At 47.5% G+C, this 16,639-nt stretch overlaps 1 protein-coding gene across 1 annotated transcript in view; it reads left to right on the forward strand.

The window, feature by feature from the left end:
- The first annotated feature begins 899 nt into the window (after positions 1-899).
- The window catches only part of LOC147674007 (uncharacterized), a 640,165-nt gene continuing 624,425 nt past the window's right edge, over positions 900-16,639 (forward strand). Inside the window, exon 1 of the mRNA XM_086945549.1 lies at positions 900-1,025. Within this exon, the coding sequence (XP_086801675.1) occupies positions 900-1,025 (126 nt within the window). The remainder of the gene's footprint in view (positions 1,026-16,639) is intronic.

The raw sequence follows: 16,639 nt of genomic DNA on the forward strand, positions 1-16,639 counted from the left end.
TAAGGGCATAAATCGGGAAATCTATAGGGAATCTAAATCAACACACAACAAGGCCTTACGGGGGACAAGGATTGCAGAGGGAGGCAGACAGGGCAGCGTGGCGACCCGCCATGCACAGACAGGCATCTAAAAGGGATCGAGCTAGGTGAATCTGCAATAAGGAATATTAGTGGACAGACCAGAAAACCAGCAGACAGCAGAGGCGGCTGGCATTATTGCGCCCGAGAAGTGGAGAGAGATCCGGGAAGCGAATGGGCCCGGGGTTCCCAGGCGAGTCGACCCGTGAGCGGGGGCAATAAGGCAACAAGGCATAACTTGCGGATAGGCAGCAGGCTCAACAACAGGGTGACTGAGACACAGGAGACAAGGGAAAGGCTCACTCACCGGGAGCAGAGGGGCATCATCCAGGTCCACCGACTGGCGCCCATGAGTCTCCGGGGGCTTGGAAAGTCATCCTGACAAGTACAGGGGGGGAGCCAGTCGCCCATCGAGGCGAGCAATCCACACACGCAATATACCACACAGCAGCACCAGCGCGGGAGCGCCATTTTACATCATTCAGAGCTCATAGGGGCCATCTGACTCTTCCCACGCTGGAGGACCCAACTCCCGAGACAGGTAGCTACGTGCTGTGGCACAGGCCTGTTCAGAGCTAAATCTGCCCAACGTTTGCATCTCAGAAAGTGGGACTGCATACTGCACAGTGGACCCCCAGGAGAGAGATCTTCCAACTCAGAAAAGCAATTCTTAAGGGCCTGACGATAATACACTCACGCCCAAGGTACAGGGGCAGACGGAGGCACACAAAGACCTACTCCAAGGGTGGTACGTACATTCCCGAGGACCCCACATTGCAGGCATGACCGTACAGCAGGCGAAGAAAGACATCATTAAAAGACATGCTCATCAAACCTCCACAAGGGAGTCCCAAAACGGATGAGAAGGAGGCCCTGATCACACAAGCTTTCTTAGAGACATTGTTCAAAACCCTCCGAGATGACTTCCACACCCAGAAAAGTGAAGTGGTGGGTGAGGTGAAAGAGATCCGGTGAGACGTAGACAAGCTGGAAGATCGAGTGGCCGCGATCAAAGACCAAGATCAGGCAAGAGAGGATGAGATAACACAACTCCAACAGGAGGTGATCTGCTTGAAGGACCAACAAATTGATCTCCAGGCCCGCTCGAAGGATCTTGAAAACCGCTCTCGGCGGAACAACATTCACGTACCGGCGGTTCCAACGAATGCAGAAGGAACTGATATAGTCCAATATTTACAAGACATGTTTCGGGAGATCCTCGAGGCCCCACCAGAACTGGAGATCCGCATTGATAGGGCCCATATAGTGGGGTTGTGGCGGAGGGCCCTCGCCCCTACCGAACATCTTAGCCTTTTTGCCAGACTACCCCCTCAAGGAACGCATCCTCTGGGAAGCCAGAACTCAACAAAAAATTAAATACCAGGGCCAACACATTGCTCTCTACCAAGATTTAGCAGCCATCACCTTACAGAAACAAAGGGACTTTCGAGCAATGACCTCCCATCTGCTAGTCAAGGGTGTGGCATACTCCTGGGGTCATCCCTTCCTGCTAATTTTTAAATGGGACGGCAAATTACAACAGCTTAGATCTGTACAGGAGGCCTGCAAACTACACGGCCTGCCATTTCAAAGCCCTGAAGATAAGACCAATTCAAGTCAACAGCTGTCACAAGAGCGCTGGCAGAAAGTCAGAAGGAGATGTCTCTTTGATACTACGCGGGGGCCCGACCCCTCAACTCAGGCACAGGAGAGATAGGCAGCGCTAGAGACAGTCCTCAAGGATACTGCGGTTCAAGATGGCTCCTGATTTGGGAGGGATGAACTGAGATCTAGTGTGAAATGAGGGGCGGGGGCATGGGAGTGGGGAGACGGGGTTTATTTTTCCTTGCTTTATTTATTGCTTTATGCAAAGGACACGGACAAGAAAATGATCTCTGAATTGTATGACATGCTACGCCCTCGGGGCCCCAAGGAACCCACTGCCAGGCAAAGACGTTGGGCGAGGGATCTGTGAAGGGATCTCACAACAAAGGAATGGACAGATATCTATTATCATCCTAATCACACTGCGTGAAACACTGCCAGCAGAGAGGCTGCAGTCAAGATGACTATGTATTGGTACTTGACTCCGGTCTACCTTAATAGGGGGAATTCTGATTGTCGCGGTTGTGGGGAAGACGGCACGCTAGTACACCTGTTGTGGGAGTGCAACGAGTTAGCGGACTATTGGACAGCGATCCTAGATGATGTCGACCGACAATTTGAAACTCAGATCCCAAGGTTCCCTGACTATGTAGTGCTGGGATTACCCAACCCCTTGACATATCTATTAAGATGTCAGAGGGGAAAACAAAAGGGACAGACATTGGGGGCGGCACTCCAACACATCTTACTGCATTCGAGAACAAAGGTGAAGCAGACATATTTAGGGTGGTTACATAGATTATGAATACAGGCCTCTCTCACTGAGGTTTTGTAATTCTCGAGTCTGACTCCATGTTTTTCTGTGCCACCATTTTGTGTTGCCCTCACGTAAGCTGGTAAAGGTAGCCTGGCGAACAAAGTGGCCTGGCCTTCCTAGTTCATGCATAAATTAACTAGTTTTCTTTTTGACTCTGAAATGAACTATAAGAAACTGACCTCTTCACCTGAAACTGACCTTGCAAAGCCAATTTCCCTGATCGATCTTTGTCTGACATTGCCAATCAATGTTCAGGACATCATTCACTTTTATTTTCCTTGCACACGCCTTATCTTGTTCAGCATCTGTTACTGTTTCTTTTTTATGTTTCTTCATTACGTGGGTTATGCTTTCAATTATAGGTTTGTCCGGCTTGTGGAGACTGAATCTGGGACATTCCTAATAATTAACTTTTGGGTTGGTATACTGTAAATTGAGTTTTTGTTATGTGATACTTTGTTTGAAAATGTACCTTATTGGCTAGAATTTTGTGCAGTGGGTGTACATTTATAATGTGAATATTGGGTATAAAAGGAGACGTCTCGCCTTAGTAAAATGAGCAGTCTCCTGAGAATTTACACCGTGATGTATTTCTAGGATCACTGTTACTAGCTGCAGCTAATAAACTTGGTCTCTGATGCCATCCAGAAGTATTCCGTGTCTCTGTATACCAGGACAGGTGAACTCGAAGATCTTAGGCGTGCCCCTGACGCCGCTGGGTTAAACCCCGGTTCTTCAACTGGTGCCCAACGTCGGGCGACTTCAGCGGTACTGGTCCAAGCCCGAAGATTGTGAGGAGCCCCGTGAGGAAATTCTGGAGGACGGCCGCCACTTCATCGACCCCTGCATGTCAACGTGGACTTAAGGTTTTTTCTGCGAGGCTTCCCCTTTCCGACGGCTGCGAAGGACTGCTGCCCTGACTGTCGCCCTGTCTTGGACCCTCTTGTGATGATTTGTAAGGCGAGATGTTAGACGGTCTTCTGGTGGCGTGACAGACATTTTGGTTAAGTATAAGTGGGGTCGCTCCCACAACTTTGTTTTGTTTTTTGGTTTTGATTCGGCCATTGCAATAGTCGAAGCCGAGGGGTTTGTATATTTGCGAGTGTATAATTTTTGATAACCATTTGAAGTTTGAAGCAAGACTAGTGAGCTAAAAGATGCCTGGTTTTAGCAAATTTAGGAAATGGTTTTGTTGTAGTTGTAATAGGGATTCTCGATTGGAGGACTCGTGTCTGATACCTCCGGTTGGAACTCCAACTTATGAGCTCTATTCAAAGCATGGTGTAGGTCCCAATACCTTTAATGAAGTGTGGGTCCGTTATACAAGGAAAGATGGTGTTTTACGATGGCCCCAACATGGTAGTTTTGAATGAGATGTTTTAGATAACCTAGAAGTTGCGCTATTTAAGAAGAAAGCCCGGCCAGCGATGTTTGACTCTTTCCACCTTTGGCGTAAGGAAGCCAAACAGCGAGAAATTAAGCAAGCTAAGAGAGATAGGAAGGAAAGGAATATATCGGTAATGCAAGCTGCTAGGCAGTTTAAGGAAGATGAAGAAGATCGTGGGATTGAAGTGTCAGATAGACAACATTGCATGGCCATTGACAAATGTTACCCGGCCTTGCCCCCCCCCTTTCAAATGTGACAGAAGACCCTGAAAAGGATCCTTTGATGTCACATTTACTGAGATTACCACCCATGTGCAGGGTGCTACTGCACCTCCGTTACCTCCAGTTGTTGCACCCCTTGTTGTCGTTCAACCCCCTGTTGTTGTTCAGCCACCCGTTGCTTCACAGGTGGTTCTTCCTCCCCCGGCGCAGCCCCCTCCAGGGCCGCCAGCCTTGCCACCAGCCTCGCCTCAAACTCCTTTGCCTTACACCCCTTTATCTTCGACTTCTCTTATTTCTGTCCCAACGTCTCTGTCGCCTCAAAACACTTTGTCCCCTGTCCTCATGTCAACTTCTTCTCCTTCTGCTTGGCAACGAATGACTGAGACTGTCACTAGTCTTTTATCTCCTTTCTTTTGCTCACTGAATATGATCCCTGTTTCTGAACGTAAGCAGAGACGTAGTCAGCTCCCTGGTCCCGAAGAGCGGGCAGTGTTAGATCGCCTTGCTCGTAGATGAGTTTCGAATACCTCCAAGTGCAGTCCACAAGTGGTTATGGATATCTTCCTACAGTGGGAGGCACCAAAACAAAGGTATGTTTTTGATGTCATGTGTACCTTCCTTCGCCAGGAGTGGGAAGATAATGAGTTGGGTTCAATTCCACTGAAATTGCTTAATGTTCAGTCTGAATTTGCTAAAGGGACGATAGTGGGTTCCGATGTTGAGGAAGCGGTAGAGACACTACTCACTTTTAGGTCTAGACTTCCACCTCGGTCATTGTTCGAACCTGACCCTTCTGTTAGAAGAAAAGTGAAGCAGTATCCTATGAGAGAGGTTCCCCCTGTATGGAGAGAGGCAGTTGTGGCTGATGCCGCTCATGGTATTGCGGCTGCATTTTCAGCGAGTGTGGGTGCATGTCCCTTGGAAGAGAGCTGAGGTCCTGGCTTTTAAGCAGACCTTGCCTGACCCCCATAAAAATCCTGCTGGTTATTACAAGGAGTTGTCTCAGACAGTTGATGCATGTGTTATGAATTTAGCTGACATAGATATGTTGATGGGTAATGTAGTTCCTCAACCCTTGTAGGCGAAGATCCGTCACGAGGATCACGCGCCAGAGTTAGGAGATATGTGGGTTAATAGTACTGCTGCAGATGGCCGGCAGGTAGGAGGTGCCAAACCTGAACCCTTAGTTGCAGAACTACCTGGTAGGATTATTAATTTAATGAAAACTATGATGCCTCCTCTGCGGGTGAATTGGGACAAGTTAGCAGCATGCAAACAAAAGAAAGACGAGAGTGTGTCTGATTTCTTCACAAGGTTTGAGGAAACATTTATTGATCATAGTGGTCAGGACATGAGTACTGAAGGTGGTCAGAGGTTGCTTGTAGATAAGTTTGTTTTTAATTTACTTCCTGAACGTTCTAATAAGTTAAAGGACTCTGAGAGTTTATGGGCTGTTTCTTCTTCGGCCCAGAATTTGGCTACTGCACAATACTATGAGAATAGAGATAAAGATGAGAAGGATAAAGTAGAGAAGAAGACTAGAGAATTAAAAACGAAAGTTCTTCTGCAGCAGCCTTATCCGCCTCGCCCTAATCAGCGTCAGTTTCAGCAACCTTCCCAGTTTCAGCAACCCCCACAGTTTCAGAAACTGTTGCAGAAGCCTGAGTCTTTTGCTTCGCGACTCCCGCTAGGCCCTAATCAGTGTGCTTATTGTAAAGAAGAAGGTCACTTCAAGAATAGTTGCCCGATTTTGCTACAGCGTGTGAATGGTATGTCTGGTCTGAGAGGTCGTGGTGGTTTCCAACAAGTACCTAGGGGTAGGGGACGTGGTACGTTTCCCCAGAATGAACGTTTCTTTTCCCCTCAGAATTCTATGAATTATTTTGACCAACAGAATGTTCCGACCGTCCAGTCCGCTCAGTACTACACTGATGATTATTATGTTGGAAGTGAGAGTGCTGGTTTTAATGATAGTTAGGACAGCCATGGACAAAGGGAGGGAGTAGTGTCAGTTCCAGCAGACCAGAGTGGACCTTATATTGAAGTGATTACATCAGGTGTGGCAGAACCTTTTCTTTTGGACACTGGTGCAGCAAGGAGTTCTATCATGCACTCTAAACTCCCTGGCACACCTTTGTCTGGCTTGACCAATGTTTCAGTAGGATTTTCTGGCGCCCCAGTTCGTAACCCAGTTTCTTGTCCTTTGCCCCTTTCTATTGGTCCGTGTGAATTGGAGGCTCCCCTTATTCTAACGACTGGCTGTGGCGAGAATCTGTTGGGTTTGGACTTGTTGAAAAGATTGCATCAACATTATATTGTTCTCCTTCGGGAGTACATCTTACGTTGGGTAAGAAAGTGATTTCCACGATGTATTAGTCTAAGGATCGCCTTCCACTGGAACTGCATTCTCTCCCTGATACACTTTGGGCTACAGGTCCCAATGATGTTGGTTTCTTGCAGATTCCACCCTACGTTGTTAACTTAAGTCGAATGCTAAGTTACCTCGCATTCCTCAGTACAAAATTTCCAGTGATGGCGAAAGAGCTCTTTTAGCGATTATCTATGATTTGGTTGAGAAAGGTGTGGTTGAAGAAACAAGAGGTAATGTGTGTAACAGTCCTGTTCTGCCTGTCCTTAAGAGTACTGACTCCTCTCAGCCACCTGTGTATCGGTTTGTGATCGACCTCCGAGAGGTCAATAAGATCGTTGTGCCACAGTTTCCTGTTGTCCCGGACATTACTGCTTTATTGACTGTGATCCCTGCCTCAGCTGCTTGGTTTTCTGTTATTGACCTGAAGAACGCTTTATTCTGATTGCTGAGGAAAGTAGGGATATTTTTGGCTTCTCTTTAGGAGGCAACGATTGACCCCAGAGCGTATTCAAGCGATTGCCCAAATGACTGTGCCATGCACACAGAGAGAGGTGCGTGCCTTCTTAGGTATCACCTTGTATTGTAGACAGTGGATTCCGAATTTTTCTTTGCTAGCGAAACCTTTGTTGGCACTTACTCTTAAGGACACACCACACCCTCTTCCTTGGTCTGACGAATGTCAGAAGAGTTTTTCTGAATTGCGTGATGCATTGTGTTCTGCTCCGGTGTTGGGTACCCCCGACTACAGTAAACCTTTTACACTATATGTACACGAGAAAGAAGATTGTGCGTTGTCAGTGTTGACGCAACAATTTGGAGACACGCAGCGTCCATGTGCGTATTTTTCAGCTACTTTAGATCCTGTAGCAAGGGCGTGGCCTAGTTGTCTAAGAGCTACAGCAGCAGGGGCTGTTTCTGGTTTGGTATTGGATAATACATTGATTGTGATGTTCCCACATGCAGTGGATACCCTATTAAATAGAACGAAGACTCAACATCTTACCAGTGCGCGTTTGTCAGGTTATGAGTTGACGCTTTGGCTAGCCATGTGCACATCAAGCGGTGCAACACATTGAATCCAGCTACATTGTTGCCGATTTTTGTAGAGACAGATGCTCAGGAACAGCATGATTGTTTTCTCCGGACAGAGGAGGAAACGAAGGGTAGAGCTTGTCGTAATTGGCCCGATCGGATTAGCGATTAGCTGAACCTACACGTTTCGCTTCTTAACTTGGCTATATACGATAAACGCCATTTTGAATGTTGCAGCGGCCATCTTAGACCATGAGCGGCCTCGTGGCCGACGTGCCCTTTAGTCCTTTGTCCGTTCCACTGACCACTCTCATCTGCCCAGCAACAGGCTATTTTTAGTACTGGTCAAGCCACACATGCGCAGTTCTCACTGACCCGTAAACCTTCAGGAATGTGCCGCTAACTGACCAGTGGGTTTGAAACTCTCCAATGAGCTGGCAGTATTCCAAAACATGACCATATATGTCTCTAAAACTGTGTCTTAACTTATGCCGCCTATCTTTTATTGCCCCAAAATTGTATATAAACGGGGTCACACCGGTGTTCGGTGTGATACCTCTTGCATTACCGAAGGGTGCTGTTTGAGTGTACCACCACCCCATGGGGTCCTAATAAACTTGTTCTTTGCATTTTACAGTTTCCGTGCCAACAGTTCTTGTGTAAGTGGGTAATCTCTGGAGCGTGTAGGCCTTGGGAACCCCGAAATACTTCAATTGGCGACCACGAAGGGACTCATCGGCGACTCGGATGCCCGAAGGAGAGGTCGTGACGAAGGCTTGGAAATCCGCCATGGGCGCGCGCTGCCACGAGTGACCCGAGTCTTGGCTGCCATGGTGTTTTTTCCTTTCCTTCCGATCTGACCTTCCAGGTGGCGCCGGTCTCCGACTGAGTTTCCGAAGTGCCCGCATCACTGAGAGAGTGCCGTTTGGCTGATTTGGCTTACAAGACCTTGGCAGTTGGAACCTGGACAGTTGAGTATTTGGTAAGAATTGTGTTCGGTAAGGTAGTCTTCGGACGCTTACTGAAGTTCTACGAATTGTGTTCGGTAAGGTAGTCTTCGGACGCTTACTGAAAAATCTGTGCTTTGTGACCGGTGAGGACGCTTGCCGAATTCTATGAACTTTGATTTGAGTTAGCTAACATTGTGAATTTGTGATCTTTGAACTTATATGTGTAGTGCACTTCACATAGGCAGGCATGTAGAGATGTTTCTCTAACTTTGTTTTTTCCCTTGAGCGGCACGATCGTGTGGAGAATTGTAAGTGCCATTTTTTTCTTGGTATCACGCTTTCGTGATACTTTTTCGAACATGCCTGTTTTTAGCACACTCCGAGGAATGTGTTGTTTTGGAGAAGGTGCCTCAATCAGGTTAGCGGAATCACAGCCGGCTCCCCCAGAGGGGACTCCAAATAGGGAAATGTATATCAAGTTCGGCCTCCCCCCTATTATGTACAGTAAATTGTGGCATAAGTACACTAAGGCCGATCCCGAATTGCAATGGCCCCTACACGGGTCATACGATTTGAGTAAAATCCAATTTGTGGAGCAATGTATGTTTCAGCGCAGGTCTAGACAAAACATGTTTGATTGTGTGCGAATGTGGGAGAAAGCGGCGCGTGAACGAATGAAGCGTGAGGTTGCCTTGGCGGACAAAGAGCAGCGCAAGGCTGCTCGGGATAAGGCTTTACAGCTTGAGGAAAAGGAGGCTCAGGAGAAGAAAGAAAGGGAGGAACGGGAACGTAATTTGCAAACTGCTGGTCAGTTTCCTATTCGCCGACCACTTTATCCTGTCCTTAATAATGAAGTTGATGATTTTTCTTTGTTAGATCGGTCACCGCCTCCGTATGTTACGCCGACGGCTCCAGCTGTGGACTCTGACGATGACGGACGGGATAAGTCGGGCAAGAAGGGTGTATCGGCTCTCAGGTTTACTGCGGAGAGGTCCGCTCATTTACGTAGTTGGGCTCGCAAAGTGAATAAGCATAGTGTTACTCAGGATCAATTGATATCAGAGAAAGCAGGGTGGACGGATCTTGAAGTGATGTATTTTTTGTCTTCCTTGGCTGATGAGGTTGTAAGCGCATATCGAGATCTTTCTGATACGTTAGAGCCAAAAGTGTTGTCGGTGTACCGTGAAAATTTAGCTAAAGGTGACTTTGATCTTTCAGATGTTGACGACCTGTTCAAGCAATTGATCAAGCTGCGAGACGAGACAACCCATTTGAGGCAGGAACGGAAACGGAGGCAAAAAGAGTCCGAGCCGGGAAATGACGGGGCGGTTAAGGAGTGTTCTCTCCGTGGTTCAGATAAGAGCTCTGCGTTGCATGTTATGCCTATGCGTGAAGCCGCGCCTTTGTATGTTCCACCAAAAGGGGAAGGTACGGATGATGATAAGTTGTCGAAGGATGCGAAAGGGTATTTTGTGTATAATTGGGTATATACGCCATGGAATAGGGCAGATGTCATGGCACTGAAAAATTCTTTACCTGATCTCCGAAAGAACCCAGCGGCATTTTATGAGGGGGTGGAAGGAGCTATATCGTCTTGTGTGATGACTCTTGTAGATATAGATTTGTTTTTTGGGCTAATTTTACCACCTGATATGTGGAGGCAAATTCGTAAAAATAATGACGAAACGATTTTGGGGGGGACATGGAAAGAGATAAATGCTGCAGATTTAGATAGAGAACCAGCATGTAAGCCTTGTCAGCTAATTCTAGATCTTCCGGCAGCTATTTTGCATAAATTGAAAACGCTTGTTCCCGCCAAAAAGATAGATTGGACCATGTTAACGTCGTGCAAACAGAAACCCGATGAAACGGTCTCAGATTTCTTTACCCGCTTCGAGGAGGCATTTCATGATTACAGTGGTCAATCTTTAACTGACGATACGGGTCGGCATTTGTTTGTAGATAAGTATGTGGCTAATCTCCTACCAGAGATTGCAAAGCGATTGAAGTCGAGTGAGAGTTCCTGGGCCACGGCGACCCCTGCGTCCTTGTTAACTATGGCTCAGTATTATGAGCGGCAGGAAGTGGAGGCTAAAGAAAGTGTAGAGAAAAAGACGAAGGAATTGAAAACGAAGGTGATGTTGGCGCAGGTTCGGGGAACACAGGGTAGAGGGAATGAGAGAGGTAGACGAGGTGGAGGTAACGCATCATATGGTCGTACGGACATTGCGGAGGATCAGTGTGCTTATTGTAAGGAGTTTGGGCATTGGGCCGACGATTGTCCGGTACTTCGTGAACAGCGTAGTCAGCGTGGTCGAGGTAGTGGAAGGTCAAGAGGAGGTTATACTGGAACAAGAGGTGGTGGAGGTGATCGTAGACAGGCTGAGGAGAGGGGCCGTGGCCAGGACGAACGAAATACGTTTGATAGACGGAATCAATATCAGATTTCAGAAGGAGAGAACGTGGAACATCAGGATTATGTGCATGCATAGGATTGCGTAGGATGGGGTAAGGAATCAGTTGAAGTGCCAGTAGATCAGCAAGGTCCATATGTAACAGCGGGTATTTTGGGTTCTACTGATCAGTTTCTAGTCGACACAGGAGCTACTCGTAGCGCTCTGTCGAAAAACTTGGTTCCGAGGGCTCCCCTGTCTGGCGAAATGATTACGTGTGTAGGGTTTGATGGCACACCCTCCCCCAGCCCATTGTCCAGGCCCCTTGCACTATGCATTGACAAATATTTTAGTTTTGGCCAATTTTTGTTATCGCCCCATACCCCGGATAATATCTTGGGCATTGACTTGCTTAAATATTTTCGAGCAACAATACGCTGCGCTCCAGAAGGAGTGCGGGTTATTCTGAATGACAACTACCCTGACCCTGACGATTGCCCCGACCCTGACAGATTTTGTGTCATTTTAGATATTCCTGCTCTGGCCTCTCTGCCGCACACGTTGTGGGCGACATCAGATACGGATGTGGGAGAGATGCGCATTCCACCAATACACATTACTGTTAAGGAGGGGGCCCCCCTACCACGAGTGCCACAGTATAAGATCTCGAAGGAAGGTGAAATTGCACTGACGCATATTGTTCAGGATTTGATTTCCGCAGGGGGGGTGGAGGAGGTCCCTTATAATGTTTGTAACAGCCCTATTCTACCGATTCTTAAAAGAGACTCAGATGGCAAGATCTATCGATTTATTATTGATTTGCGTGAAATAAATAAAATTGTCATTCCCCAATACCCGGTGGTGTCTGATATTACGACCTTGCTTACCTTGGTTCCACCGACAGCCACCACCTTTAGTGTTATTGACTTAAAGAATGCGTTCTTTTCCATCCCTGTTCACCCAGATAGCAGATATCTGTTTGGTTTTACGCTCAATAATAAATCGTATAGATTTTGTCGTGTTCCCCAAGGTTATACTGAGAGCCCTAGCATCTACAGCCAGGCTTTGAAACGTCAACTAGATTCCTTTACATTGCAGTCTGGCGTGGCACTCATCCAGTATGTGGATGACCTTCTGCTCGCCGTCGACTCCTATGCACAATGTGAACAGAGTACGCTTGCGTTGCTTTCCTTTTTGGCACACAACAATCACAAGGTTTCCAAGAAAAAGCTTCAATACTGTAGACCCCAGGTGACCTACCTCGGTCATCTGTTGTCTAAGGAGGGGCGGGCATTAACATCTGATCGAATTCAGGCAATTTTAGACACACCAGTCCCCCGCACGCAGAGAGATGTGCGTGCCTTCATAGGGTTGACATCTTTTTGTAGACAATGGATCATGGGTTTTTCACATATCATAAAACCTTTGCTAGCATTGTTGTCCAAAACTACACCGATGCCTCTTGAGTGGACAGACGAATGTCAGAAAGCCTTTGAGCAGTTGAGACAGGCTCTTTGTTCTGCACCTGTGCTAGGAACACCAGATTACACGAAACTTTTCACACTGTACGTGCACGAGAATGATGGGTGCGCATTGTCAGTGTTAGTGCAGTTACACGGGGATAAGCAGAGACCATGTGCATACTTCTCTGCCATTTTGGATCCTGTAGCACGAGGGTTGCCTGGGTGTTTTCGGGCGGTAGCGGCAACAGCAGTAGCCATACGACAGAGTGAGGGCATAGTGTTATCACACAAACTATTGGTGTTAGTTCCCCACGCAGTAGATGCCCTGTTAAACCAAACAAAGACCCAATATCTTACGAGTGCACGACTTACAGGATATGAGCTGACGCTTTTAGCGCCTCACATAACATTGAAAAGATGCGCTACTTTGAACCCCGCGACTTTATTGCCCTATCCGGCCGAGGAAAGTCAGGAAGAAAAACATCATGACTGTGTTTTCCTGACTGAGGAACAGACAAAGGGTCGTGTTGACTTACAGGATGTGCCACTTCCTGATGTGGATGGGGAACTGTGGGTTGATGGATCGTGTTTGAGGCTGCCAGATGGTACGACTTCCGCAGCCTACGCAATAACGACGCTTAAGACAGTGGTAGAAACATCTAGAATACCACAAAAATCGGCTCAGGCAGCAGAGCTGATAGCCTTAACAAGAGCCTGCGAATTGAGTGCTGGCCTATGTGTGAACATATACACAGACAGCCGGTACGCCTTTGGAGTGGCCCATGACTTCGGACTTCTCTGGAGGGAACGCGGGTTTCTGACATCACACGGAGAGCACATTATGCACGGAGAGTTAGTGCGTGATCTCCTAAACGCGTTGCTTTGCCCCAAGAAAGTAGCAATAGTGAAGTGCAGTGCCCATAAAAAGATCACGGATAAAGTGGGTCAAGGAAACGCCTTTGCAGACAACATAGCAAGGCAGACGGCCATGTCCCGAACTAGCTCCCCTATGTACGTGGTACAATCACAGGCCGAGAGATGGAGTGATGCTAGAGCAGAGATACGGGATATTCAAAAATCAGCTACAGAATCTGAGTTTGCGGCTTGGGCAGCAGATGGGGTGCTAGATGACGAAGGTTGTTGGAGAAGCAAAGACATGGAGAAGTGGAAATTGCCTGTGGCTTACTTACAGGCGATGGTCCAGATGACTCATGGACTGGCCCACGTCGGAGCTCTTGCAATAACTCGGCTTTTAACACGAGTTTGGGAACATCCCGAGATTGCGAACACCGCAAAGAGAGTAGTGCAGACCTGCCTGGTATGTTTGCAACACAATCCTGGAAAGGGGGCCTATACTCCGAAAGGAGGGTTCGTTCCACCTTCTGCACCGTTTGAAGTGCTTCAAATGGATTACATCCAGCTCGAGCGCTGCAATAACTTGAAGTACGTCTTAGTGGTGGTGTGTGCTTTTAGCAAATGGGTTGAGGCCTACCCCACGAAAGACAATACGGCTTTGACAACAGCTAAGGTGTTGCTTAAGGAATTCTTTCCTCGCTTTGGAGTTTGCAAATTTTTGTGGAGCGATAATGGGCCCCATTTTGTTGGGAAGATTGTGGAATATGTACTGAAGGGGTTAGGGATTCAGCAAAAGTTCCACGCTGTATTCCACCCTCAGTCAGCAGGTTTGGTCGAGCGGTACAATGCCACCTTGAAGCTTAAGCTGGCCAAAATCGTGGCGTCTACATCGTTGAAGTGGCCAGATGCATTGCCGCTAGCACTGCTCTCTCTTAGATCAGTACCCCACTCACGAACAGGCCTTACGCCCTATGAGGTGGTGTTTGGCCGCCCCATGAATATCTGGGGGGTGCCCAAGCCGCGATTAATACATGATGTGCCTTGTGTTATGATGAATGATTATTTGGCACGATTAACAAATGATTTGCTCTCTATTCATCAACAGGTTCGAGAAGCGCTCCCTGATAACTCCACTGGAGAAGGCCACAATCTTCGTCCTGGGGATCATGTGATGATCCGCTCGTTTGAGAGAGCAAGCAGTTTGGAGCCCAGGTGGAAGGGCCCCGAGCAGGTCCTCTTGGCGACCCGCACCGCAGTACGAGTGACGAACAGAAAGCGGTGGGTGCATTCGACCCATTGTCGCCGTGTCTCTCCGGACCTGGTGACTCCTGCTGTGCTGACTGATTACAAAGAGATCTTGGAGAAAGAAAAGAGCCCAGCTGTGACGTCGGCCGAAGTGGAGGGAGTCTTCCCGGACCAATCTGCTACTGGAAGAGAGCGCTACAATCTACGACCGCGATAAAGAAGATTTTTGTTCCTTTTTAGACTGGTTGGTAACCGCTCCAGGTTTGTGAAACGGAAACCGGGAATTCCAAGGGGGGGGGATCAGTTCTGCCAGAGTAGCGACACCCGTCTTGGCCCGGAGAAGAAAACAACGGCTACCTCGGAGTTCAGCACCGTATTTTTTTTCTTTTTTTTAGGGTATACACGTACGTGTATCAGAGATTATTTGTGAAAAACTGTGAACAATTTGTGTCGTTCGAGACTTTGCACAGACTTCCTTGAACTATGGCATCAACGGCATCGCGTGATAAGAAAATACTGGGTGCCTTTCTTTTTGTTTTCACGATTGTGGTGATAGCTGTTATAGCTTGGGTAGTTGAACTTGTGGTGCCTGTACGAGAACACTTGCTGCCGACTACCCCGGCACCGTCTGAACATTTCCATTTTACATTGCCAAACGTACTTAAATAACAGCTTCATTCAGATTCTTCACCACACGCATAATATGACCAATACCTCTAACTGCTGGGTGTGTGGAATGTTGCCTGGGCACCAGAAGAGAGGGGGCACCCCACTTATTCCACTCCCGTTTTCGCACAATGGGTCATGCAATGCCTGGTACACCCTCCTCTTTACTTTGAGATGGCCAACCAAAGGGGGGGTGCTTTTCCGTTTGAATAAAGTATGTTCCCATGATAAGGATGGGTTTCCCCGGGCTGAGGGTACACGCTTTGAGTGGGAAGAGTATAGGCCTGATAATGTATCTGCTCCACGAATATATAGCAATCAGCGAAATGTGAATGTATCCAGTGCTCATGTCATAAATGTCATTGCCACAAAGGCCGATTTATGTATCCGAAACAAGGGCACGATTGCGGTGGGGAAAAGCGAATGTAATATTACTCTCACGTTTGATAGCCCGAATGGCATTTCATTTGTTGCATCTCGAAACACCTACTTCATCTGTGGAACGAAGGGGTACCATCAGCTTCCAGTGGGGTGGTTGGGCACATGTTATGTATCGTTTGTGCTACCTCCTGTATTCATTGCCCCTCCGATGTACCACAACGACTATACTCTGTATCACGATTTTGTTCTGAATAGAGTTAAGCGAACTGTTGCTCTAGAGGATATTGATCAAACGGACACTGCTTTACAACAATATGTGGATTTCAATCTGGGACTATTCTCCTTTGTGGGGGCTGCATTGAACAGCCGGAAAATCAGACGGCTGACTCGCGTTGTCGAGGCTGTTGCGAATGACACTGCTGTTGCCCTGGGGAATATTACCGAAGAACTGCAGATTTCTAGAATTGTCACCCTCCAAAACCGGATGGTGCTGGATGTTGTTTTGGCTGATCGTGGGGGGGCATGTAGAATCATCGGAAGCAGCTGTTGTGTCTATGTCCCTGATAATTCTCCATCTGTGTATGATGCGATTTCCAAGCTGCATAAAATCGCTGCCGAAATACACCCGGACAATGGAACTTGGACACTTTCTGGATGGTTCTGGTCCATGATTGCAACTTGGGGCTGGAAACTGTTGACAATTCTTTGTATACTTGTGGGAGCAATGTTCTTTATATGCTTGTGTATCCAATGTGGCCCTGCCTTATGTTCAATGTGTCTATCAGCTTGTTCACCATCGAGACGAGCTCTTGCTCAGGATAAAATGATGCTACACACAGAGGTGACAAAAATTATGTTAATAGACATCGAGGACGAACATCCAGACTATGTTCATTATGAGGTAGATTCAGCTAAACGCTAAAAGGGTCGTCTGTCGTAATTGGCCCGATCGGATTAGCGATTAGCTGAACCTACACGTTTCGCTTCTTAACTTGGCTATATACGATAAACGCCATTTTGAATGTTGCAGCGGCCATCTTAGACCATGAGCGGCCTCGTGGCCGACGTGCCCTTTAGTCCTTTGTCCGTTCCACTGACCACTCTCATCTGCCCAGCAACAGGCTATTTTTAGTACTGGTCAAGCCACACATGCGCAGTTCTCACTGACCCGTAAAC

The sequence above is a fragment of the Lissotriton vulgaris genome, chromosome 12 (genome assembly GCF_964263255.1).
Source record: "Lissotriton vulgaris chromosome 12, aLisVul1.2, whole genome shotgun sequence".
In the NCBI taxonomy this organism is placed as follows: Eukaryota; Metazoa; Chordata; class Amphibia; order Caudata; family Salamandridae; genus Lissotriton; species Lissotriton vulgaris.